General features: G+C 38.9%; 1 protein-coding gene across 2 annotated transcripts; it reads right to left on the reverse strand.

Moving 5' to 3' along the window:
- Nucleotides 1–5328: 5328 nt before the first annotated feature.
- On the reverse strand, nt 5329–24365 carry AP1AR (adaptor related protein complex 1 associated regulatory protein). Of its 2 annotated transcripts, XM_075709556.1 has the most exons (10): nt 24289–24365; nt 18857–18905; nt 17211–17237; nt 16342–16367; nt 15344–15440; nt 14477–14575; nt 11209–11270; nt 10064–10137; nt 9016–9144; nt 5329–5681 (listed from the first exon to the last, which is right to left on the reverse strand). In XM_075709556.1, exons 1-10 carry the CDS (start codon nt 24363–24365, stop codon nt 5422–5424), a joined length of 900 nt encoding a protein of 299 aa, XP_075565671.1. In that variant the 3' UTR covers nt 5329–5421. The 2 variants fall into 2 exon arrangements, with proteins under 2 accessions (XP_075565671.1, XP_075565672.1); XM_075709557.1 differs by lacking the exon at nt 14477–14575.
- Between the last annotated feature and the right edge of the window lie 1092 nt (nt 24366–25457).

Below are 25457 nucleotides of genomic sequence, written 5' to 3' on the forward strand. Positions count from 1 at the left end.
CGGGGAGAAGGAAGCCAGATCAGATTTTGATCATTTGAAACCTGCACAGCTTGCGAAATTGAAGGCTGTCATCTCAGTCCACTGCTCTTGACAGTTCTCACCGCTGCACATCAGTCGTCTTGTTTTCAGCACAGGCATACCAGAACGTACTTCGTTCAACAGAAACCGATTCCTGCCACTGTCTTCCCCAGGGCACATGTGCTCTCCCATCACCAGTGTTGGCCACATGAACGTGTGGGAGACATGGAGGGCTGCTCAAACCCATTGCAGCAGATTCAGTTCGAGAACTGTGACCACATGCCTCGAAAAATACACATTGAACAGGCATTTATATAGAGCGTGCAGAACAGTGTTATAGCCCCAGCATTGGTTAGCTAAGTAGGGACATTATGTCTCGCTGCATTTTTTTATACTTCGTGCTTTGCTTTTGACATGAAACTCCAAACAGTACTTTCAAGCCTAGGCTGTAACTTCCCAGATTTTGCAGCTTAGAAACACTTTGTCAGCATGGTCCTTTAAAGTTAATGTTTTTGTTAACTTTGCAGAGATTTTTCTCCTCTTTTTAAAAGTAATTAGAATATGTATTTTTTTTGCAAATTAACTGCTTTTGTTTGTGTATGTAAATAATCATGCAGCATCAGTGATCATGGTATGTAAAAATACAGATAAATTTTGTAATAAAAGCATTTGGTTGCCTAGTAGGGATTTGCTCTCTTCTACAACTACAATCTAAAAGTACTTACGGTGAATAAAATTATTTCCAGGACAATCCAGATAAGAAATTTTCACTGGCACTATTCGGGGCTTTGCAGAAGTGGCATTGCTCCAAGGTAAGAGTTGGCTAAAACACTTTAAGGTTTTTTTACCTCTACCCCCCACCCCAAGCTCTCTTAGAATTTTGTTTTCATTTAAATATTTCTCAGGTTGTTTCGGTTAAGTTTTTCTTTGCTAGGGGCTCAGCTTTTCATTGGCACTTGTTTTTTTGTCAAGTGTTTTAATTCGCTTGAAAGACACACTGGAAAGAGTCGGAACAGAGCATACATTAAGAGTTACCCATCTTACCATCCTTAAACATCAGGATGCATTTCAGCATTCATCATTACATGAAAACCAGAATTACAACTGAGGGGAGGACAGCTGAATTACACAATGTAACCTGAGATTAAGGCAAACAACAAGTAAAAGAAAGTCACAGGAGAAGCAGTGAAACTCAAACACAGGCTTATGTAGGATTTAATTCGTCTATTCATCTCATCCTTGCCAAAAATACCTTGTTCCCACGTTTTCTACTCCTTGAACCAGCCTCTGGTACTTACTCAACTTTTACAGTCTTTGGCCTAGATGTGCAATTCTGCCTCCATCTTGGCACAAACACCTCTGTCACACACCCAGCCCCTCAGCTTAGAATCATCGAATCGTTTAGGTTGGAAAAGATCTTTAAGATCATCAAGTCCAACCACTAACGTAACACTACCAAGTCCACCGCTAAACCAGCTTAACAAAACAAACCCGAGCAGGTATCACCATGTCAGCAGACACAGTGCTACTGGTTGCAGATTTCCAGTACCTGTTGGCTGCTCGGCTTTTAAATGCTTTTGACCAGAGTCTTCTGACTCTTTAATTAGACAGCGTGACAAATACCTGCAAACACAAGCTGTCTAGAAAAAAAGCTAGATGCAAATATAAACTGAAACAAGCTCTTACATGTAAAAGCTTTTACATGAAACCAACCTCTCATATAAAACGCATAGGATTTCTTACATTCTATGAATTCTATGATTCACTAATTAGGGAGGAGGGAGCATTAGTTTTGCATTCCCAGCAAACAGCTCTCTTCCTATTTAGTGCTCTTAAATTATTACAGGTGACATGCAAGTTCTTGTTTTATACTGCTGTGGGCTTAAATAACAGGTTGCTAATACTACCACTAAGCAACATTGTTATCCAATTTCCATTCACTGGCCCTGTCACGTAGGACATTAACTTATAGCACTGACCATATGAATTGCTTACACTTTCTGGGCTATAATCTAAAGAAAAAGTGACCACCCCAATCTCAAATTTTCAAGTGCAAATATAAACAGAAGTGTCTACAAACGGTACTTACCTGAGAAAAGTCTTCCGTCTGGTCTGCAGAGTGCTGCGTCTCATTGGATTTTGTACTCGCTCTGTACAGAGGGGCTTTACAGATACCCACAGACCTGGAGCAGAGCATTCCTTAGGCACATCCCCAGCAACCAGGAAAAATCCTTAGGTATAGAAAAAAAAACACCCAGCAATTCAATGGTTTTCGAACGCTAAACATTTCTACAACTATATTTACCCAGGGTAAAAATCAACCTCATAATACACATTAAAAAATGAATCCTCTCCTAGGAGGATCCTATCAGCGTGCTGACAGAAGTTAGACTGAAGAACAAGAGTTGTTTCAGCATACGCGTACCAAAAAATACTTTGTTCACCAGAAACAGATTCCGCTTCCGCCTCCCCCCCCACCCCGAGGCTGCCATTAGTCATATACTGCTAACTTCATTGTGAGAAATACTAGACACACAAAGGCAGCTAACATTTTTGTAAGTTTTTGCTTGGCTCAGCTGTCTTAATATTCACAATCGTGGTATACTAAAAGACAATGCTGAAATGCCGATTTTATGCTGAACCAAGTAACTTTGAACAGACTGCCCAAACAGTCATGTCAAATGATTTTATATTCGACAATGGCTCAACTTTAGCATCGAAACATATGTATATGAACAACTTAGTAAGACACTTCCCTGGAATTAAAAATATTAGTTTCCTGTTGAAGACACTGTATTTCCTATATACAGGCACAACCAGCTAAGTCAACTCAAATGGTGCGCTAGCTCAGACAGACTCGAAGACGTGGAAGCTGCTTGCATTACACAAGGAAGGTTATCTTACCTTTGAAGTACGAGGGTACAGCGGCTCATTTCTGATAGAAGAAGGGCTCCACGCTCCAAGTTCCTCAAGTCCTCTGTTATCACTGCTTGTTAGAGCTCGCATTCCAAAGCCAACAGGTCTCAAGAAGGGATGCTGTGGAATTCAGTAGTTAGAGAGACAGCTAGTTATTTATTAAAACCTTCCTTAGTTAGCTGACACATAGGTAATTTGAGGTAACATTTTAACAATTCATCTCCACACGCTGCCTTCACTGCGTGTGACACAGCAGCCACAAAGCCAGCAACAGATAAAACATTGCCAAACGTTAAGACTGAAAATTTTAATGACTTCTAAATTTGTACAGATACACATTTTACAGTACCCTTGAATTGTTTCACATGAGCTGTTTAGATACTCTTTAGATACTCTTTCAAAAATTTCTTAAATTTCCGCAACTACTGACCATCATTTCTATAAGTCAGTGCGACATACTGCACTCTGAAAAGCAGAACGCTATTACATGGCTATAGAACACACCCATCCCAGTAAAAGCCTCCAGCTGGAGTCAGCTTCTTTTTTCCCAAGCGCTTGTCCATTCTACGAGCAGGACTATCAGCTAGCTTACCTCCTCAAAGCACGGTCAGGACAATTTACCCTCGTGTTCACTGGTCAGGAACAGTAGTGACCACTGCAGGGTAAGTTACAGTTTCAGCAGGTAAAAAACGTGTTATTTACATGTTGAGAAAGTTGCCTTCATTTCCATAGGAATATATTATACAAATAAATGTTCAGGAGAAGTTACACAGTAGTAGCTTATGCCAAACCAAAAATATACATTTGACATGTACAAATTTTTAAAGCTTATTACAGGCATTGCAAATGTAGATAACTACATTAAAATATTTTCAATGACATAGCTACAACTTCAATTAAGTGGAATGTTATCAACAAGATTCATCTGTTCATTAGTGTTGATATTTGTACCTATTTAATCCAAGTGTGCAGTATTTTTGTTCAAGTTACAATGAAGAGGACCACACTGTAGTGACCCTAATATTATACACAGGCTCGGATGATCTAAAAACAGTGACACAACCTTCACCGACAAATTCAGTTCTGATGATGATGCAGATTTAAGTACTTAACACAGCATGTTGCTTTTAGTCCACAACGGTCACGTTACACCCCGTCCCCCTTTTTTTCAGGGAAAAATAAGACAGCTACACAAAGTAACAGCAGAGTAGAATGGCTTTACTGAAACTTTGGGGAAAGCTTGAGATCTACAAGTGTTTTGTACGTCCTCTTCGGTGAGCTTTTTCTTTTTTTTTTAAAAAGTGTAAATTACATTAAATATCGGGGGAGACCACACAATACATTATACCAGATTTGCAGGAACTGAACATGTCCTTCAGTTTCAGTCCATATTAGCAGTATTAACCATCCAGTTTAGAGGCACAGGAAAGCTTGAGCACTTAAATACACTGTTTTGTAACTTGAACTTTTTTTTTTTTTCCCTTTTCAAAATGCAGATACAGGAATTCAGTCTTGAGGTCCTTGTTCCTCCCACCCCAGCAGCAGAGCAATCAGAGCAATCATCCCTCCCACAGTTTGCTCAGAGAATGTTACTTTTCAATAACTGTTCCAGTCGAGCTGAGTTACAAGTTTTCCACAACTAAAAAATTTTAAGGATCATGTTGGTCCGTTTGGTGGGGTGGGGAAAGCAAGACTTTGGTCCTCCCAGTTCTCCACTAGATACTGGTTAATGTTTCCAGTTTGACGCATAAAGAATTTTTATAGTTGTTTTTCTATCTAGCACACACTTACTAAGTCTGGCATATTATACAAGACGATATCTTACCTAACCTGATGATTTATACTATGTTTATTGAGGTTACCTGTGCTTAGCATAAAGTAATAAAAAAATAAAATAAATGGCAAGAGGGCAACACAAGGCTGGGAAGACAATAAGCTAGGCAGGAAAACTAGAATTGCGCCAAAACTGCAGTTTACCATGTGTGAAATTTTTTTTGCGGCTCGCTAAGTGCACCCTCTAAATAGCTAAAGAACAAGTCAAAAAGCACATATTAGAAATAAAATATTTTTAAAATTATTTTTCTATATTCAAGTATTAGATAAATTATATAAGACTGTTTCCGAGATAAGTGTTAGGCCAATGATGGAATTCAAAACCAAAATCAGTAGAAACATCATCCCGAAAAAAAGGCTAGTTAAAATATAGATATGTCAAGCTATGAAGCTTAAACTAGTGCAGACAATTTTATATTAAATCCAGATATCCAGAAATATACACAATAGAATCATCCCAGTTTTCATAAAAGTTTAGAAGGTAGATGATAAAATTGCACTTAATTCTGAATTAATTCAGATTGCAAGTCATTCCCATTCCTTGCTGATCACTTTATAAGAAAAAGGGAACCACGTTATAAAAGAGCAAATGGGTTTTGTACATTCCATTTCACTTTTCAACATTTGGTCATAAACAAGGGCCACACAGTTTCACTATCTGTCTTGATGATCAGATATCCTTACATCCGACGCAGACAAATCTAATACAGGATTTACGAATCCGGCATATTCTGAATTGCCATTATCATCCATCTCGGCACTAACAAAGTCATTCTCCCACTCCAATCCATTAGAATCATCAGAGGCTGAAGCTGGATTGCTTCCTGTCTTCTTGCTATTAAATTTCAGTGCCGCCCGGAGTATATCTTCTTCTGTTTTGGAGCGTTCTCTCATTGGAATCATTCTGTTCATGCCTGCGATTTAAGACATGTTCATGAGACACACATAATTTTCAGGAAAGTACCTTTATGTTTGCGTTAGAACATTAGAAGAAACAACAAGAATCCTTTAGGGATCCAGACTCTGGTAATTTCACTCCTGAGCATCACCGTATTTTTTCTGGTGGCCATGTTCACATTAAATCCAGAGTCTGCAGTCAGTTTTGACCCAAATGAATACAACAACAAAATGTTGTTTTACAGAGTTCTAGGGAAGACAGACAACATAGCAAAACAACTCCCTAGCAGTGTTTATTTCTCCCATATATGCAGTCTGCTGCCCTACATTATGGGCATGTAAATATTAGAACATTTTTGGTATTGTGCCATTTCCAGAAAAGCAAAGTGTCTGGGGGATCCTGTAATACTCCTGTAACTTACTGACAAACAGATGAAACCTCACCATGTGAAACATTTTAAAAAGCAGCTAAAAATGTAGATAGATATTGGGTCCATTTGTGTAGGAAAGGTCTTCAGTTTGTCTGAGAAAGTGTATTTAATTTCACACAAAATAAGGCAAAACATTGATCAGAAAACTGCACAAAGACATCAGAGATACTATGTATTTTGTCAGTAATCAGAAACTTTTTCATGCTGTATCAAAACCCTCCCACACCACTGAAAAGGAAAAAGAGGAGGATTTACGATACTCTTCTTACTTGCTGCACTCCTCGTACATTCCTAAATAGACTCCCCTTTTAAATTTGGAGTAACTAGCTAACTAATTAATTATAATTAAAAAGTTACATATTGCAAGTGAAACACACAACTCGGAGAGGGAGGGAGGAGCCACCGGAAAAAAAAATACCTAAGAGGTAAATTTTTCCCTTCAGCAGACTCAAATGATAGATTTTACATTAACATTTCATGGGTCTGTCAAAACAGCTATTTTCAACTTGATTATTCCTTTGGTACCAATGACTCACTGAAGCTGTTGTCCATCTCAAGATACACTGCCAAAAATACCAAAATACAACATTCGTACTAGAAGTTCCTTCTTTGTTATCTGTACATGACACCAAAGAATGAAAACAGAACCACTGTATCTAAAAATCTGTATTTAATGCCGGACAGTTACCGTTTTCCTTTTCTCCTCACACCCTTTGTCCTTCTGCATAATACTCTTTAAAAACTGTAACACTGCAGGGCACAAGCTACGCATCTGCTGTGCTCAGACAGCTCCAATCCATGATCCTGTTTCAGTACTACCATTACATGATGATTATACGCTACCATTAGCAGAACATCATCATGCCTAGTTCAGGATCTAGGCATTCTCTGTTAAGAAGCTCCTAATTTGGCAACTTTTCTGTCAAGCAATGACACCTTTTGTTACTATTCTGTTGTTTTTTTAAAGGCTAGCACCCTTTCAAAACACTGGTTCTTCTCTACTTTGTGTTCAGCCCCCATGCTTTGCCTACTAACAGTAAAAATGTGTGACTAGAGCATAAATGAATATACCAGATCAGTAAAGACCCCCACACACTTACTTTGTTGGAGTTGTTCAGTCTCCATGGTAGATTTAGACAGCACACACAGTAACTAAACCACTTATCCTGAGCGAGCACTCAACCCCTTCAGGGAGATGGTTTTAATACACTTATGTTGGGCCAGGTTTACCAAGAATGTGCTAAAAACTACTCCAAGTGCTTGCAATATTGACTAGTACTTCTTCCAAATTACCACATTCCTTCCTTTGCAGCCATGAAAACAGGTTATGTTCTCAAGCATAAGCAATCTTCCATAGGTTATCTTACCATCTCTTCTGCTCAAGATTCGAGGTTACTAGGGAGAAGAGATGCACTGCCATCACAACAACCAACTCGTAAAAATTATTCCCCTCGGTAGAGAAACAGAACTACACAGTAATTTTGTTCTCTGTTTTTAGGCAGGTTTTAGCACTTCTCAGCACTTAACTATTTAGTTACCTCAAAAGTGGATTAATACCTATGGCTAAGTCAATGTGAGAGTGATAAGAGAACAATGAATAGCAAACATCACAGATTGTTAATTCTACACACAGAATTCAATTTCTCAACAAGGATAATACAAGCCTGTATGCAACAAAACCCTCAACCGGTCAAATGAACAAGATAATTCTGCGTGCAGGTATGCCTGGTAAAGGCTGAATCTTGCTCTCACCTGGTTTTCAATAGTTATTTAGAAAGCTATTACAGTAAGCTAACACGTAAGAACGGAAGGACAACTCAATCTGTAAAAAAAGCAAAGAACGCAATTTTCCCATTTCTTAAGCCTAGTGTAGGAGCTCGCAGAACACTTTCTGCACTGGTGCTAATTACTCTCAACGTAAAATCCACTGTACCTCAACATACATGATCCTGCCCTAACTTCAGTTCCGCTACAATGCTAATAGCTCTTGCGCATACTAGCTAAAAACAGATGCTGGGCATTTCTGTGTAAATCTGTGGAAGTAAAGGCTTTCAAAACAGGTTTCTGCACTAGATGTTTCAGTGCTCCTGACAGTGCTAAACATTTAACCTACACACAGATTGTCAAAAAACAGTCTATTAAAGCAAAAAAAAAAAAAGCTATGTATTGGCTAAAAGAAATCCTAGCTTATTTTGGCGAGCTTTTCAAGAGTCAAGGTCTCAAAATTTTTGCATTAACTTTGAAACAAAGACAAAAGCCTTTGCAGATTTACTAAAGAGAACAGAAAAGATCTAGAACAAATAGCAGCAGCAATTAGGGTAGTTGGGATACTCACCTGAAATGCAGACCTAAGTCTCCAGTAGAACTTACTACAAAAGTAATTAGGGTTTAAAAAAACAATGCTTCCTGAAATACTTCGGTTAGAGACTCCTGACCAACTTCCACATTTTAAAACAAAGGACAAGCTGTTCCTTCTGCTACTGGCTCACAAGAGGGCAGCATTTCTTTACCATTAGTTTTGTTGCGAGTTTACAAGTCAGTTCCACAAAATGCAGGAAAAGACATTTACTGAAGGATTCAAAGACATGAATTCATTTATTAAACAGATAATCTATAGTTTATCAAATATAATAATTTATCAAAATAATAATTATCGAATAATTTATCAAAATAAGCAATTTTCTAAGTAAAAATAATTTACAGTTTAATCATTACACACTTGACAGAAATTCCAAAATAAGCAATTTTCTAAGTAAAAATAATTTACAGTTTAATCATTACACACTTGACAGAAATTCCATCAGATTTGTTTTAAATCACCTTCCCTTTTGACAACGACAAATTTACAATCAACAGAGTTTAAACTGCCAGCATTTTTAACTTGTAAGTTCAGAACAAAACTGAATGGCAGAATAAATACCTTCTTCATCTTCCCACTCTAAGTCTAATGAAGTGCTGTCATCATTTCCACTTGTTGATTTTGTTTTGGTCATTAAGTCACAACTGCTCTCTGTGTTGGGCGTCAGCACTGTAGCATCAGATGAAAGTCCTATATAGAAGAAATCATTTTTAAGTTAATAAACATACTTGAAGTTCCATACACAAAACTAAACTTTCAAACAAAGTTTTTGTTGTGCTTTGTGGCCTTTAAACCACAGGAACATTTGAAAAAAGCACTTCATCCATCACTTCAAAGAGCATACAGTAGCTTTGTAATAGTCAACATCACTAAGATATTACAAGAGGACATTTAGCAATATTGTCGCATTAGAACTATAGAAGAATTTAGTAAGCTGGATTTGTGTGAAGACTTGCAAAAAAACCAAACCAAAACAAAAAACCAACCCTCCTCCCAAAACACCCCAAACTACAGGCAGTGTTTCCCAAGAATTACCATCAGTCCTCCAACTTCTTAGTGACTATCACGTACTGTCATGAAAAATTAAGGATCTAAGTTTATAAAATTTTTTTCCTCTAAATTGTTAGTGGAATTTTTAAATATAGGCAGCCAAATCCTCTCTTGCGCTTCATTAGAAAAAAATTAACCATTAGTATGATTCTAATTTTGCTAAGAGAGAATTAAAAAAAGCTATACACAAGCATTTGCATCTTTAATACACAATTAGGCTCTAGAAGAAAAGTTCACTGCACAGATGCTGTCACCACAAAGATGGTTGGAAAGCCTTAAAATCCATGCACAGGACTTGTTTGCTTACAGAACTTGCTTTTGAGAACTGGAATGGCTGTAGCGCAAGTTGTACATGCTGTGTTTTTTCTAACACTTGAAACATCAGGGATTAGAGAGGAAAAGAAGTTTCTATCAGATTTTGGTTTTATACAGCTATATGTATACACATTATATATATTTTTTACACACACACACAAATAAATAATTTCTAGAAATAGCACTCTGTGCTCCTCAGAGTTACTTAATGTTTTGAGACATGCATAAGAACAGGAAGACTTACTACTACTTCGAAAAGCTTCATACTGGAATTTCGTATTTCTTAAGAAAGGATCAAAATCTTCCTCTGTCACAGAGCTGTAAGAACAATGCACATACTGTTTTTAGCTTTATAAACCTCTAAAGATGCCGTAAAAGATACGTTAATCCACATGCCCCCCAGTTCTATGCTACAAAGCACATAGACTAAAATCTTTATAAAATGATTTACAAAATGCCTTCCCATTCCTACTCATCACATCCTTTCCCAGTCTGAGCTTCTGCTCAATTTTTAGTAGTATTTTCAGTTAAAAATGATTTAACTTCTGTCACAAAACAACTCTTCCCCTCTCATCCTTTGTCACTTTAGATAATGCCTTCTTAATTTTCAATTCATTTAACTAATAAATTCAAATCCTGCTACCGCCGTCCTTTGTTTCTAAAATCTGGCTCATTCCTACTCATGCCATAAAACCTCACTTTTCACAGCTCCTTTTCTAACTGTACTTCCCTAACTGAAAATCCCACCTATCCCGCTTTTCTTCCATTTAAAAACAGATGTTTGATTTTAGAGTTTTTTCTAAACTCAAATACCATTCCACAGTAAATTTCTTTGGGGGGTTTTTTGTGTCGTCCCCCCCAACCCCCAACACAAGGTGGGAGTGAAGAGAATTAAATGAATAATATTAATGAAGAAACAGGCAGACTATAGAAACCATTCAATTCCCCATTTGATTAGTGCGTATTTTTATTGGGAATTTCAAACAGGGTTCTGAATAATAAAAATATGTTGCTATTAGCTGACATTTTACAAATAAAAACATCTTTTTAATATAAAACACTAGGTTTTGGGCATGTGTGTATATATATACACACACAAAGTAGCTGGGAGTAGGTTCAATTTTGCATGCGTCAGTCTAATAACTACAGCGAAAACCAGAATGAATGCAATTTACCCTCTAATTTTGCAGATTAACGGTAACAAGTTTGCATTCAGTAACTATTTGGTGTGACGAAAACCGCAATGAATGAAAACAACTCTGACTTAGAAATGCTGTGTATGTAAGGTTTGAAAAAAGTGTGGGGTTTTTTTTTTTGGCAAAGGGAAGATGAGGAACAAGAGTAAAAATAGTCACGGTTCTCAGTTATTATTAAAATTTTATATCTTACCTCTGGTATTCTCCATTATTAACAGCATGCGCTCTCTGTGTTATTCTTTGCTGTCTACGTTGCTATTGAAAGAAGTAAAGTGTTGAAAAAGCTGAATGCAATCACTCAGAGCAATATACTCAACACACTAAGCACTGCCTTAACTGCAACATTAGAAGGAGCATTGTCCTGGTCCTTGGAGCAGTCTAAGTACAACTCAGGAAAACACAGACTTTCATTCAAATAAAGATCAAATTTTATGATACTGAAGGGACCGTTACATGCAAGTGGTATTGGTTTTAATCTCAGAAATCTCTCCATTTAAAAGCAGGTAGCTTTGTGAATACAGCTCTCAACATTTCAACCCATTTCATGCACCAAAAAAAGCATCATTTGTCTAGGAACATGAACACCACCTCATTCATGACTGCATCTGCCCTCTTCTCTATCGTTTTCTCTTCTTAAGCCACAGGTATTTTCAACGCACAACTAACACCTGGGTTACATTTGATTTATTTTGCTCTGTGCTCAAGAACAGTCAGCCTACCATTTTAAAAAAAAACATTTCCTACAGGTCCTTTTATCCCTGTGCAAAGCAATACTGCCATCTCCTCTGGTTGTCTGTATCAGCACTAAGTGCTTCATTTATATTACTAAAAGCTTTGTTGCCTTGCTGGGCCAAAAGTATTAATACCTCTACACTTTAAGGTAGAAAGCTTTCATGGTATCGCTTGGCAAAAACAGAATGAAGAATGCAAGACACGAGCCATAAATGCATTTATTTTGTAGTTACAAGAGGAACAACAGATGTCATGGAAGTAGGGTTCTGCTTCGGTTTTAGGGTTTAAACAACTGAAGTTGTCTCAAGTTTCCTTTCCCTGCCTTGAAAAAATGAGAGCATAAAAACTGGGCACATCAACTATGCAACTAAAGGTAAATCAGTTACGAAGTAGTAAATGTTCATTGGTTATGACAAAGACTAGGATAAAAATGAACAAGCTAGTTTTATAGACAAGTCTGATGCATGTAGCTACTGTATTTTTGGGGGGAGGGGGGGGGCAGGAATCCTATTCTCAGCCGTAATGGATCTGTCCCTGCAAAAGAAAATCGGGGTAAATAAACTAGAAGTTTTAATGTCAACTTTAACTTCATCTAAGAATTGCTCTTTGCTGGGTAAATAGTCTTGTGAGATAACTGCATTGGATCAGCTAGTATTTGTCAATCCCAAGATGACGATGGCTTCGTTTCTTGGCACACTTTCTATCTTGGGTATTTAAATAAGGATCAGAATGGGCAGATTGAAGCCAGTAAGGAAATGGGAAGTGTAGAAGAGGTAGAAATATCCCATAACAGTGGTTATAGGTGAGAAGACTTAAGTACGCAGGGAAAAACAAAGAGGAATTTGGCACCAACATCGGAAACAAATCTGTACAAATCAACTACTGACATATGCAACCATTTTCTTTTAAGATTCCTATACCCACATAATATCCAATTTAAATTACCTACCCATTTTGCCAGGTCACATACAAATATCTAGCACTGTAAGTTCCAGGGTACATGCACATTAAAACTCTCTGCTATTGCAAACCCTGACATTTAGTAGGGCAACATCACCAAGACAAATTGGTTTTAAAGGGATGCCATACTTCCTATGAAAATGCCATTTTCCCACTTAGAAGGCTTCTGCCCACGAACAGCAAAGAGTTGAGTTACGTATTCAAAAATGGCTTCTAGTTTATTTAAAAAGGTTAAATGCTTGATGCGTATCTGTAGAAAAATGCTTCCTTAGAAATCCTTATAATCCTTAGGGGGTTGGGGGGGAGTGTAAAGGAGATAAGTGGTACTAATTTTACAAGAGGAGGAAATTAAAATCTCTCTAATGTATTCTATCTTAGGTCCTGACTAAAAGAGGTGCATATTAAAAGCACTGGAAGACAAGAAAAATAGCATTTCCTGCACAGAACTTCTACAAAAACCAGTTAAAGCCATAAAACAATCTACTTATGCTGACTTCATTATATAGACTGAAAGTATTAAAAAAAAAAAAAAAGCAGGCAAGAAAAGGGCAGAAAGAATTAACCCTCCTGTACCAAATGACAAGAGGGTAGAAAGAGAAATGCAAAATGAGACCTATACTTAGCAACATAAATAAAAGATGAAAACTCAGTCATCGCTATCAGTCTGGAAATAACAATTTTTAAGTCCCTCTCTTCTGAATATAGGCAATACACTAGGGTTAAAGATCTCCCCTACACCTATTGTAGATTTCAGACTTTTTCAGTTAGTCTAAATCTGAACTGTTGAAAATTTACTTCTAATTGAACACATATCTAGTGGGCTGTTTCCTTGCACATGCTACAACTGCAGCCATACACATTACAGATGAACAGATAGCGAAAAGTGAAAATGTTCTTTTTAACACACACATTTCTGGCAACCTGAAATTTATGTGAGAACATATACTTTAACAGCTTATTAAGATGGCAAAAATATTAAATGCACTGATAATATGTAACTCTGAACTGCAACGTGAAAACCATCAGTACTAGAAGCTATCGGCGTACAGAACAGCATCCGTTTTCAAAAAAGCAGGAAAACATAACGTGGCTTTTGTTTCGCTTGACCAAGCTCCAAAAGCATGGACACCAGACATCTGAAAGTAGGCACAGATATATTAAAGACTTCTGTTAAGTCGTTACTGGACTTGCGCTACTACACATACAAATCACAAAATGGTAGAACAACTCAGGTCAGAAGGGACCTCAGGAGGTCATCGAGTCCAACCTCCTGCTCAAAGCAGGGTCACAACAGTCAATTCAGATGACTTGGAAACACGTACGTATCTTCATGTTAACACAAACCACAGAGATAAGGAACAATTAAGTGCACAAATATATAAAGTACATTTTACAAGTCTAAATGATGTCATAACATGTGCTTAATTTCAGGCTTTTTTTACTAGAAGACCATCACAGATCACTTTACATTAAAGATCAGTAACTTCTATGTAATGCAAGAAGTCCATTAAGCTAATTATAGATTAAAATCATACATCTCTCATTCAAAATCTGTAGTCAGCAACATAAGCTTTTTCAAACAATTCTGATCATTTTCAGCTGTTCCAGTCAGCTGTACTTTCAATTCATGTATTTCTTTCTCTACCAGAATTTACAAGCCAAAGCAATTTCCCCATACGTTTCCTGAGATGTAAAGGATATTAGGAAAGTCTGCATACATAGAAACAGAACAGAAGCTCTGATATATATTGGGGTCTTTTTCCCCTCACCTCCAAGAGCTTTTTCTGCTTTGCTGCCCTGGCTGCTTCACGTTGTGCAGCATATAAAGCCTCCTCTTCTATTCTTAACTTCTCCTCTTGTAAGGCTAACTGTATATGAACAAAATAGTAATGGTTAACAAAAGCAGAACCTATCTATCTTCCTACGAATAAAAGCCATAAGTTCAATAAAACAAAAGAAGAGCTACTAGAAAATAAAAGTAAAATAAAATTGACTACAGCTAAAACATTTTTCTTCATTAACTGAATCTAACAGCTTCCCCCCCACCAAACATCCCAACATTTAGGTAACATTACCCTATTGAATAAACATCATTACTAGTGAATCACTGCAAATGCACATTGCATTTTATTACGAACTGCACAGTGAAAGACTTAAATCTTTTCAGTTGCATATTTAATTGGTACTTTATTAAAACCATTCTCAATTTCTATGTTGTATTCCACATCATATTCCATTAATTGCCGCAACACACTAAAATCAAATGACAAAGTATGGGGTTTTTTTCCTTAAGAAAAGCTCTGGAGAAAAATGAGCACAAGAAAAGTTAAATCAGGTATACTCCCCATTTTGCCTTTCGTAAAAAAAAAAAAATTCAAATTTAACAGATGTCAGTCAAGAGAGCCACCTGTTCATTCAATTTTTCAGCTAAGAGGCTATTAAAAAGAAGCAATCTCTGATGCAAACTTAGTTGCGCAGCAATCTCTTTGTGTATCCTGTAGACTAAAAAATACCAATTGATGAACAAAACCCAATTGTTTTGTTCATGCAAATGCAATTTCCTTGTATTCATGATCAATCTTAACTACTTTAAAAGAAAACCTATCCGTACCATACTAGTCATCGTAACTGCTTACCTCTGACTGAAGTTTCATATCAACAACTCTCTGCTTTTCAGCAATGGAGTCGTAATGTCTGTCTTTCAAGTCAGCAATTTCTTCCTCTGTCAGAGGTCTAAAAGCACGGGAGAAACACAAAAAGACTCCATCTATTATTTACGCATGACAACCCTAAGTTGCACTTAAACATATACATACAGTCTTTCTTGACTGGTCCTTTAATGCAAATTCAACAAGTTGTGCTTTTGGCCTGCTCCTCCCGAGAACAGAGTTCCAAAGTTCCAGTTCACTCAAAACAATGCTGTCTCTTCTTACTCTTACAAAGCACTTTTGTATCTTTATAGAAAGCATATTTTCAAAACATCGTTTGCTAACAGAACTATTGGAACAGAACGGTTAGTATCATTGTGGTGTAAATCTCACTTCTTTCTCTTACTTGTTTTGGTCCCCTAATCGTAAAATGTTCCCCTTTCATCTGTTGCCTACTCTATATATCTAACAAACAAGACCGCAAAAGCATTATAATAATTATAAGGTTTGCTATATCGCTTCTTTGGGACCATTGACAGGGAACAACATCTTGGGAACTATCAAACTCAAATAATACAAAATGTCTAGAATTAGACAACCAAAGCACACGCTTCGGTGCCTTCACATGTTTCCTGTAGAGCAGACCTCTTAAGTTTCTACTGCTTACATTAATACTAACATGCTCACAAAAAAGTTGCTGGAGTCATAGCACTAACACCCAGGTAACTTTAAATGCAGACCCTGGGAACAAGAATAAAGATTCTTTTAGCAACATACTATTTTAACTGCCTGGTATACTTTTTACATGATGCATTATCATCTAAACTGTTTTGACGTGGTTAAGTATTAAGGTTAGTTTGACATGTATTCTTTCCATGTATTTGACAACTAAAAAGAGAAAAAGGGCTTTGACAGGAACGCTGAAAAATTTAAGTCAACAGTGGGAGAGCAGAAGGAAGGAGAGGTCCTGAATCTCAAAGTCTTACCTGTGGCTGCTTCCTGGGCTTTCCCCCTGTTAAAAGACAAAAAAAAGTCCAAGTTTTTGAGAACCACATCAATCAATCCATTTTAAGATAGGAAAAAACCCAACATGAAATCATTGTTTCTCCCATATTGGTTTTACAATTAGGGGGGAAACAATCCCCTGGTTAAATTTGGATTTAAAAAAAAATTCTTGTTACACAATCAGCTGAAGTGGTTTACTAAGTAAAACAAATAAGTACTTCCAACTGAACATAAATATTCCCATGGTGTATTTCAGGAACCAAACTATTAGTCCTCATGTTTTTAAATACAGGGCAGGGTATTGAAAATGTGGCATGTGTCCTGCCCATTATCAAGCTATATTAAATTTAAAGCGTGACGTTTTAAGGCCAACTTCTATTTTTCTGAAATACTGTTCAGCCAGTTTGCCCATAATTGTAAAGACAGAGCACTCCCAAAACTTTCCTTAGCAAAGCAACCCAGGTCCGTTTATGTTCTCAGATAGAGAGCATTTGCTGAGTCTTATACAAGAGTTATACCAGGAGCAAATTCTCCTTCAAGTCTTCCCCCTTCCCAGTGTTTTTTTCTGCTCTTCTTTTCTTTTTGCCTTCCTAATGTCCCTCGTGCTCTCTTCCTGAAAGGGTTACTTCCCATACTCCCCCCCAACCAGTTTTCTCTTGTCTTAGGTCTTCATCTCTCCCAAAGTGTTAAATATTCATTCCTAGAGCAAGCAAAAACTCCTAGTAAAAAAAAAAACCAAACACTGCAATTTAAGTCTACAACATAGCATAAAGTGGGAGGAAGATACAGATCCTGGAACCATTTTTAAGGGTTGCACTAGCAGGTTTCACACTATGATCCAGGTACTTACCTCATCACTTTCCACTAGGTTCTCAAACTGCAGAGAAAAAAAAATAGTAAACAACCTTTACAATTCACTTTAACAGGTCACTAAACACATATAGCAGATATGATTACCTATTTAATCTGTCTTGTAATAACACTACTCCAATGACAACAGTGGGACTGTAATACCATTTATGGAAGCCCCTACTTTCAGAGAAAGTATTACTTTTACAGTAGGACCTATCTTCTTACCAAGGTTTAAGAAAAGAAACATTACATTCTCCTAAGAAGACCAGAGTCAAAATTAGAAAACATTCATGTGTTTCACTACAACTTAGGTGAGGGCCTTGATAAAAATGAAATCTCATTATCTTGCACAGAATTATTAGCAATCTTATACCTGAAGCATTATAATACAAGCAGTGGAAGGAATGGCATGGCTCTGCCATACACCAAAGCACCCACTCAATTTAAAAAATGTAGAAAACGTAAGGGGTATAGCACATGTAACCTCTACCTCGCGTGGCAACTGTGATGGTTATCAAAAAGTGTTTGAAGATGTATTTAATTTACAGAAAACACAGTTATTTTCTACCCAGAATTCTAAAAACAAACAAGCAACAAGTCCCCTCCTAGCTTTGCACATAAGAAACTGAGGGTCAAAGACAATGTAATGCTTAATGACAGGAAGCCCAAAAAGCCCACACTGGGCAAGAATACACAAAGTGTTCTAAGCTGCACAAACTCGTCCAGCAGAAGTTCAACTATCACATAAAAACAAAGCAAATGGAAATTCTCTGTGCTATTTTCAGTATAGTAATCTTACACGCAGTCACTACATCAAACACAGAGGTCGGTACCTACAGCAAGACTCCTTATTGACCTGTACACCGACTAATTGCTCTAAGCAGAATAGGAATAACCATTCAGAAGGAGGACAGAACTTTCTTTTCCCTATTGTATTTCTTCTGCAGGAACACCCTCTGACAACTGGAAGTTGCGCGTTAAAACAGATTTCCCCCACCATATACGTCTGCCCCCTTTCTTGAAAGCCAAAGCAGTGATTACAGTTATTCATGTTATCCTCAGTAATGGGGGCAATCTGAAAGGTCTAGGACTTTTAGACACTCAGATAAAGTAAACCAGGTTATTCCGAGAATCTCAAGTTATACAAATTAACCTTACACTACCCTTGGCAAAAAGGAGTGATATTCGGTGGCCAAGAAAGGACCTTTGTGGAGGACAAAGTGGAGTACAAATGCAACTAACCATAAAGTAACCTCATCAGATTCTAGCTTTTTGTAGAATCAGATTCACCATCTTGCACTCAAGAACTAAACATCCTGCACTTATACAAGCAGAAAAGAAAAATCACTCCCAACACAGCAGTGATGAAAGACACAACAAGCAGACTTTAGAATACTCTGGTGCTAAGCATCAGATCACAACAGATACTTCTTTCCAAATGGTAAAGTGAGATGATGTATTAACGTTCTGAAGTATATACGAACTGCTATCTTGTCACCCAGTGCAGCATCAATTTGGTCTGGAATAACCGAGAATATATCAGTGTACGTAAACGGCAAAAAGTGTTAAAGGCATTGCTACAATTCAGCTTTTCCCACTTTTTTTTTTTTTTTTTTTAAGATCACTAGAAATGTAAGCACTCACCTCTATAGTGAAGTGTTCTCCTGTTGAACATGTTCTAAAATACTTTGATCTGGAAAAATAAGTCTACAGTTACACTACAGAATAGTCTTCAATTCACAGCAGAAGGAAAACAAGCCTGATAATTTTTAATAGCTTTTGAAATACATTAAGTATAAAATAAACATAAAATCTTCAGGTATTAAGCACATTTACTTGTTAACCTGTGCTCTGCATCACTACCAGAGTGGAAGGAGGCAAAAGCATGTAAACATCTTCTATAAAACAGAAAAAAGACAAACACCCTCAAGTGAGAAAAAAAAATCACTTATCAGTATGCTGGACTTGACATTTACAGACTTTCAGAGTGTTCAGCAATACCTTTAATATATTTTTCTCCACCAACATTATTCCAGGCAATTTCTGAAAACACTGTTGCTCATCGTGGCGCTTAACTCTTGCCTAGCATAGCATCTTGTACAGCACTGACATTAAACAACACATTTTGACAGCTTGGCACAGCTAGAAGGTTGACCCTCAGAGAAAAATGTCTACGAAGAGGTCAAGACAATACTTTTCAACTACAAAAAATTATTCACAGTCTGTAATTTTACACAGGGAATCAGATTCCTCCTTGATTCTTTAACTATCTTAACACTGTCCTCTAGAAAACACAATACAGTATTAAGTTACCTGAATACATTTTTACCTAGTGAAAGAGGTTTGGCTACCATCCAAAATAACATTCTCATGTATACTGGTCCTTCAACAACGCCCATTTCATTGAACCGTGTTAAAAAACAGAGTTTCCCATTGCAAGTGCTGACTGATATCAGGAATAAACCCAGGGCCTCAGGCATTTCTTTGCTTGTACAGAAGATCGTTCTGTACTTGCAACCAACACCTACTTCTACTATACTAAAAGCAACACACCAGCCAAAGCCTGAATTATTTTAATCACATATTGCATCTCCATCATATTATTCTTTGGAAGTCAGTTCGGGTACGTCTCCCCTGGCAACTTGTTGCACAACCCACTTCTTCCCTGTTGGGCAACCTTTCCTTCTTTATACAGCAGTGTACCTGGCAGCGCGTAGCTGCCACCAAAGAACTGTTTCTAGTGGATTCATTGCTATGAAACCAGAGGTGAAAGGCCACTTTAATTCATGCACTACATCACAAGTATAATTGGGACACATGGCGTGAACACTTAAAAGTAATTTCAGCACTACCCCTCTGCCTAACGATTTGGCATGCAGCAGCCAGTGCCCTTAAGAATCTGATTTAATAGAACTGTTACAGGGAATTGTTTCAGGCCTATCTATGTTGTTAACAAAAGTATACTTCCAGTTTACAGCATCAGGCACTAACTACATTACACTCAACTTCACAAACAGATGAGCTGCAGTCAGATTAGTTGCAAAAATTGAACAGTGAACCTATAAAAAAAAGAATTACGCTCAACTTCACAAACAGATGAGCTGCAGTCAGATTAGTTGCAAAAATTGAACAGTGAACGTATAAAAAAAAGAATTACGCTCAACTTCACAAACAGATGAGCTGCAGTCAGATTAGTTGCAAAAATTGAAGTGAACCTATAAAAAAAAGAATTATGCTCAGCTTTGCAAACACACGAACTGCAGTCAGATTAGTTGCAAGAATTGAACAGCAAACGTACAGAAAAGCGAAGACAACACAGTGCAAGCTTACCAAATGTAATTACAAGTAGCCCCATGGCAATGACACTTCAAGGAAGATATACGCTTTCTGCTACCTGCTGAACAGGGACTCAGTAACAGAAGACCTAATTCTGTGCCAGAGTTTGAGCCCTTAAATTGCAGAGGAGCTACAGAAGACTGAGGTCATTAGGGACAGCAATGGAACACCCATCAACTTCACCCCCATACATAACAGCTTCCACTGAAATAACATAGTAACCTATTAAAATGCCTACAGCTTTTATTATTCTCCTTTATGCTCTACTGTTTCTTTATTTTCTAAAACAGACTTGAGAAACATTTAGGTTTAACAAGTACTAGAGAAAATAGTTCAGCTAATAGGCCGCAGGACCTATAGAGAATGTCAGATCAATCTTCAAAGATCTAAAGCTACTAAATAGACTAACTTTTCAGCACTCCATATGTATATCTGCTTTATTCTCCTTTTATGCAAAATCGTATTATCTTTTATTTTAAAAAAATCCCCAGCCAACTTATACAGACTATGTGTGGGAAAAGAAGTCACTAAAACCAAACATTTAATCTACCCAAACCAGGGCATGAGTTAAAATTACTTTTTCCACAGTAGTGACAAAAAGGATGGTTTCAGTTTTCCTGCATGATAACCCCTCCCAAACTAACCAAACAAATAACCCAGAGACAATTTATTATTCTCTTTCCCCTCACCCCCTGTCTTTTAAACACTCCTCTAGGAGTAAAGAGGAATACTTATAGTCAAACAGTGGCAAATTAGCTATGACCTACTTCCTAATTATGGCTGCAGCTTGTAGTGCTTCAAGCAAAACTATTTCAGCTGAAGCATAAGGACACTCCCCAAAAAACCAATTGCCAACTCAAAGTCAGTATTTTTACAGAAAATTAAACTTACACTACACTAAAGAAGGTTTTGGTGTTTTATTTCTCTCTACTCATGCTCAACACGAACTCTGAAATCATTGCAGTGATTCATACGTAAATCTCCAAGATTTTAAGAACAATTTTGAGCAAAGGCAACTTATAATCTTGCACGATATTGAAACACTTGTTAAAAACTGCATGCTTAATTATTTAATTCAGTGCTTCCTCCTCACAATTAAATCTTGGAGCATCTAGGACACTAGTTGGGGCGGGGGGTGGATCTGAGCAATTAAAATAATCATAATTAACTTGGTAAGCTACATTATTACACTATGCCATTTCAGAAATAGCCAAATCTGCAGAATTTGGTAGCAATCTAACTGGCAAACTTAGAAAATTTATAAGACATTTTACAGTTTTGCTTTTAATGCAATTTCCCTGCCCCTCCCACCACACAGTGGAAGAAAAATACCTCAATTGCTCAACACTCCCATACTGTTCAGTAAACTACCAGCACACCCAGAAAATGAAGATTTGAGACACATACCAGCTACCCGCAGGAGGTAGCACTGATGATCTTTTTTTCCATAAACTGATCCCTGTATATGACATTCCAGGTTCAGGCTTCAAAAGCCAATTCGATTGGGAAAGTCTGTTTTCTGTACTATCATTTCATTTTTCTAAGACTTTCATTACAGGCTACGCAACACCTGTAAGCATTTAACATTACAACAGCAGACAGTAAGATTTATTTCACTGGTAAGGGCAGTGTGATATTGGACTAATAGAAGCAATACATGCACATATGAGTAGCTAAGCCATCGTGGCAAAGAAACTTCTCTTTTGAGAGTATGGTCATACAAATTTCTTCACTAATTCCCTGCCATTTGAGACAATGGCATTTCTCATAACTCCGTGCATCGGCATTCATATTTGCCATTCTACAACCCAAGCAAGCAGTAAGCCAGTAGTTACATGAAAGGCACCAAAAAACACGATGAAGTCTGGCAAGGAAGCCCATTAACTTCAGCAAGCATCTGCTGAAAACCAGCTGGAGACTATGAGACAGTGTGGCAGGAAGCTAACAAATGGTGCTTCACAAATGATGCACCAAAACCAGTACTAGAACAGATGACACTGCAAGCACCAGTGCATATATGAAAGGGTAACAAGAGTATTGCAAACACACAAGACATAAAAAAAAATACAAGGCAAAAAAACAAAAAAATATAGGCAATAGTCACTTTAGACCAGAGGGAAAGATAAACGTGTAGCTAGAATTTTCTGTTATAGCCAAGACGATCTTGTGCCTTTTTGGACTCTGTCTCCTATCCAGTGCTCATAAGTCAGTTAATAAGTGAGTTAAAAGTAGTCAGGGGGGAAATAAAAGACCAAAGAGACCCCACAACCAAAGCAATAATTTACAGGGTAAGTACATGTTGCCGGAGACTTACTGTCATTACCCCCAACTGCTAAAAGGAGGGTATTAGCCTACGAGTGTAGGCTCAGCAAAACACACATGTGAAGCAAGAAGCTTTCAAGTATTAGCTGTTTTTCTCAGAATACAGCACAAGAAACAGACACTTAAGTGCCAACTGTCGAAGCATTTCAGATGTTCTCATACCCTCTACTAGAGGGTATTAAGAATACAAGCAGGTATCCCTCTGCACACTCTATCCTGCTCTTTCACCCATTTCTCTGAAAATTATTCCTAAAAGGTCTTCAGGACAAGCAGAACATGAGGCTTGCCTGCTAAAGCCAACGCGAAATATGAGGCCGCGAGTTTGCAACGTGTAAAACGCTCAGCACATCTGTCTAGAACGACTTCAATCCTAATACATCGGTCAAAAGTAGGTGATCAAATACTGGTAAGTATATGAAACAAAACGAAGTTCTTGCACAGGTAATGTCTCCTTCCCCTGTCTGTACAGTGGTTTTCCATCAACTGGTTGTTGCAGAACAAAACACAGGTTACACGTTTAGAAGATATAGGAAAGTTTATTCAGACCATTCTACTCCTGATCTTCTGTAACAGTCCCCCTTTATCCCAACAGAATCTCAGCCTCTGACTCACGGAGAACACAAGATCATATTCAAGGAAATACGGTGTTTTTCCACGTTTGCGCAAACACAACAGCCTGGGGGGGATTTTGGCAACGGGCCTGAAAAATCTTTCTAAGCTGCTTCTTCTGGAAAAACAAGCCTGAAAGAGGGCTAAGGAGGAAGAACATCCCCGCAGCCAGCCAACCTAAGGCATCCCTGGAAGCGTATGAACCATGAAAGCGTGCAAAGTGCACAAAGCCGAGCAAGCTTTCGGCGGTATTTCATCAGCCCGAGCTGTCAAGGCGGAGATTACATAGGCGTTTTTCTGTCTCTGTCCCCTCCTCAACCTAGGCGCCCTGCTGACAAGGGGACAGCCAGCCTGCAGCCCGGCCGTGCCCAGAGCCTGCCTGAAGGGACGAGCGTCCATCTTCCCTCCTGAGCCGCCTCGCCTCCCCGCTGGGCCCAGAGCGGGCACGGCAGCAGCTCCCCGGCCTTCGCACCCCCGCCCTCCCACCCCAAAGCAACCCCCCTGAAGGGACGAGCGTCCATCTTCCCTCCTGAGCCGCCTCACCTCCCCGCTGGGCCCAGAGCGGGCACGGCAGCAGCTCCCCGGCCTTCGCACCCCCGCCCTCCCACCCCAAAGCAACCCCCGTCCCGCTGCCACAGCCGCCGGCGGAGAACGGGGAGCCAGCCGCCTCAGGGCGCTCCGGCTCGGCCGCTTCTCCTCACCTCCCGCCGAGGAGGGAGTGGAGAAAAGGGGGGAGAAGGCGGAGCCGGGCGGGCCCAGCACCTCCCCGCCCCGGGGAGGGGAAAGGGGTAGCCGCGCTGCCTGCTCACCCTCCGCCTCGCTGGAGCCGGCCGGCGTCCCTCCTGAAGAAGAGTCCGCAGCACCACTGCGCCCAGCAGTTCCCCATGGCATCCTGGGCGAGGGCGGCTCCCCCTCCCTTCCAGCCCGCCGGAGGAGAGAGGAGGGCGGAGGAGGAGGGCAGCCGCTACCCTAAAGAAACAAAGGGGCCGGGCGGAGGCTCCGCGCCCCGCAGCCTCATGGCCGCGGCCGCTGCGCAGAGGCGGATGCCGCATGCCCCGAGCGATGGCGCCGCCTCTTCCCGCCTCCTCCCCGCTCAGGAGGCGGCGGCGGCCCGCCCAAAACCGCCTCAGCAGCTGAAGGAGAAAGACCACAGCCCGCCACACCTGGAAATGTTGAAGGCTCCTCCTCCTTAAGGACCGCCGCCAAAGGTATTTATTCCCCTTGCAGGTGTCCCAAGGGAAGAAACATGGCGGGAAGCTGAGGTGATTGAGGTGTCTTCTGCGGGCGTCAGCCAGGTAGGGAAGGTCCTGGGTGAAGCTGAAGCGGGTGTTGAGGTTCCGTCGTCTGGGAAAACAGGATGGACTAACAAAAAGAAAGTTTTTCTGTGGTACAATGGCCTCTCATGATCAACTGTATCATCACTGCTGCATGCCACACATCATAATTTTTTTTTAAATTTATTCCCCTCCATTTTGTGCAGTGAAGAGAAATAGGGTATACTGTGAAATCTTGTATCTTGGTGTATGTTTGCTACAGCTTGTACACTGTATATGAACAAAAATTCCTTTAAAAAAAAAAAATTAAAAAACACCATTGTCATTTCAGCCCTAAAAGATCACTCACGGTGCCTGACTACTTCATCCCTAACTTCTTTAAGTCATTGGATACTTCATTATCAAAAATACTAAATAACTAGTTGTTTGTGTGACCCATCTAAAACCCAGTATCTAAATGATTGGGGCTATCATCATTTATCTTTCTGAAGTTTGACTACAAGAATTACAATTGATTCTGGCAGATACCTCGATGTCTGAAAATTTCTGGCAGACAGAAAAAATTGGAACTGACACTGCGTTGACATTCTCAAGATGAACATTTCTGAGAGCTACAGCAAGACAAACAAGGTGTGGAAGGCACACAGCACAGCCACGTGTTATTTGGCATAAAAAGGTAAACAATATATAAAAGAAATGCCATT

The sequence above is a fragment of the Pelecanus crispus genome, chromosome 4, assembly GCF_030463565.1.
Source record: "Pelecanus crispus isolate bPelCri1 chromosome 4, bPelCri1.pri, whole genome shotgun sequence".
NCBI classification, from domain to species: domain Eukaryota; kingdom Metazoa; phylum Chordata; class Aves; order Pelecaniformes; family Pelecanidae; genus Pelecanus; species Pelecanus crispus.

What these genes read in the sequence shown, in the direction of transcription:
- AP1AR (XM_075709556.1), bottom strand. Translation starts at nt 24,365, where the DNA reads ATGGGGAACTGCTGGGCGCAGTGGTGCTGCGGACTCTTCTTCAGGAGG. An exon ending in AGCCCAGGAAGCAGCCACAG is followed by an intron (nt 15,441 to 16,341) that starts GTAAGACTTTGA and finishes CCGTGCTTTTAG; the next exon opens with ACCTCTGACAGAGGAAGAAA. An exon ending in ATATGAAACTTCAGTCAGAG is followed by an intron (nt 14,576 to 15,343) that starts GTAAGCAGTTAC and finishes GTTCATATACAG; the next exon opens with TTAGCCTTACAAGAGGAGAA.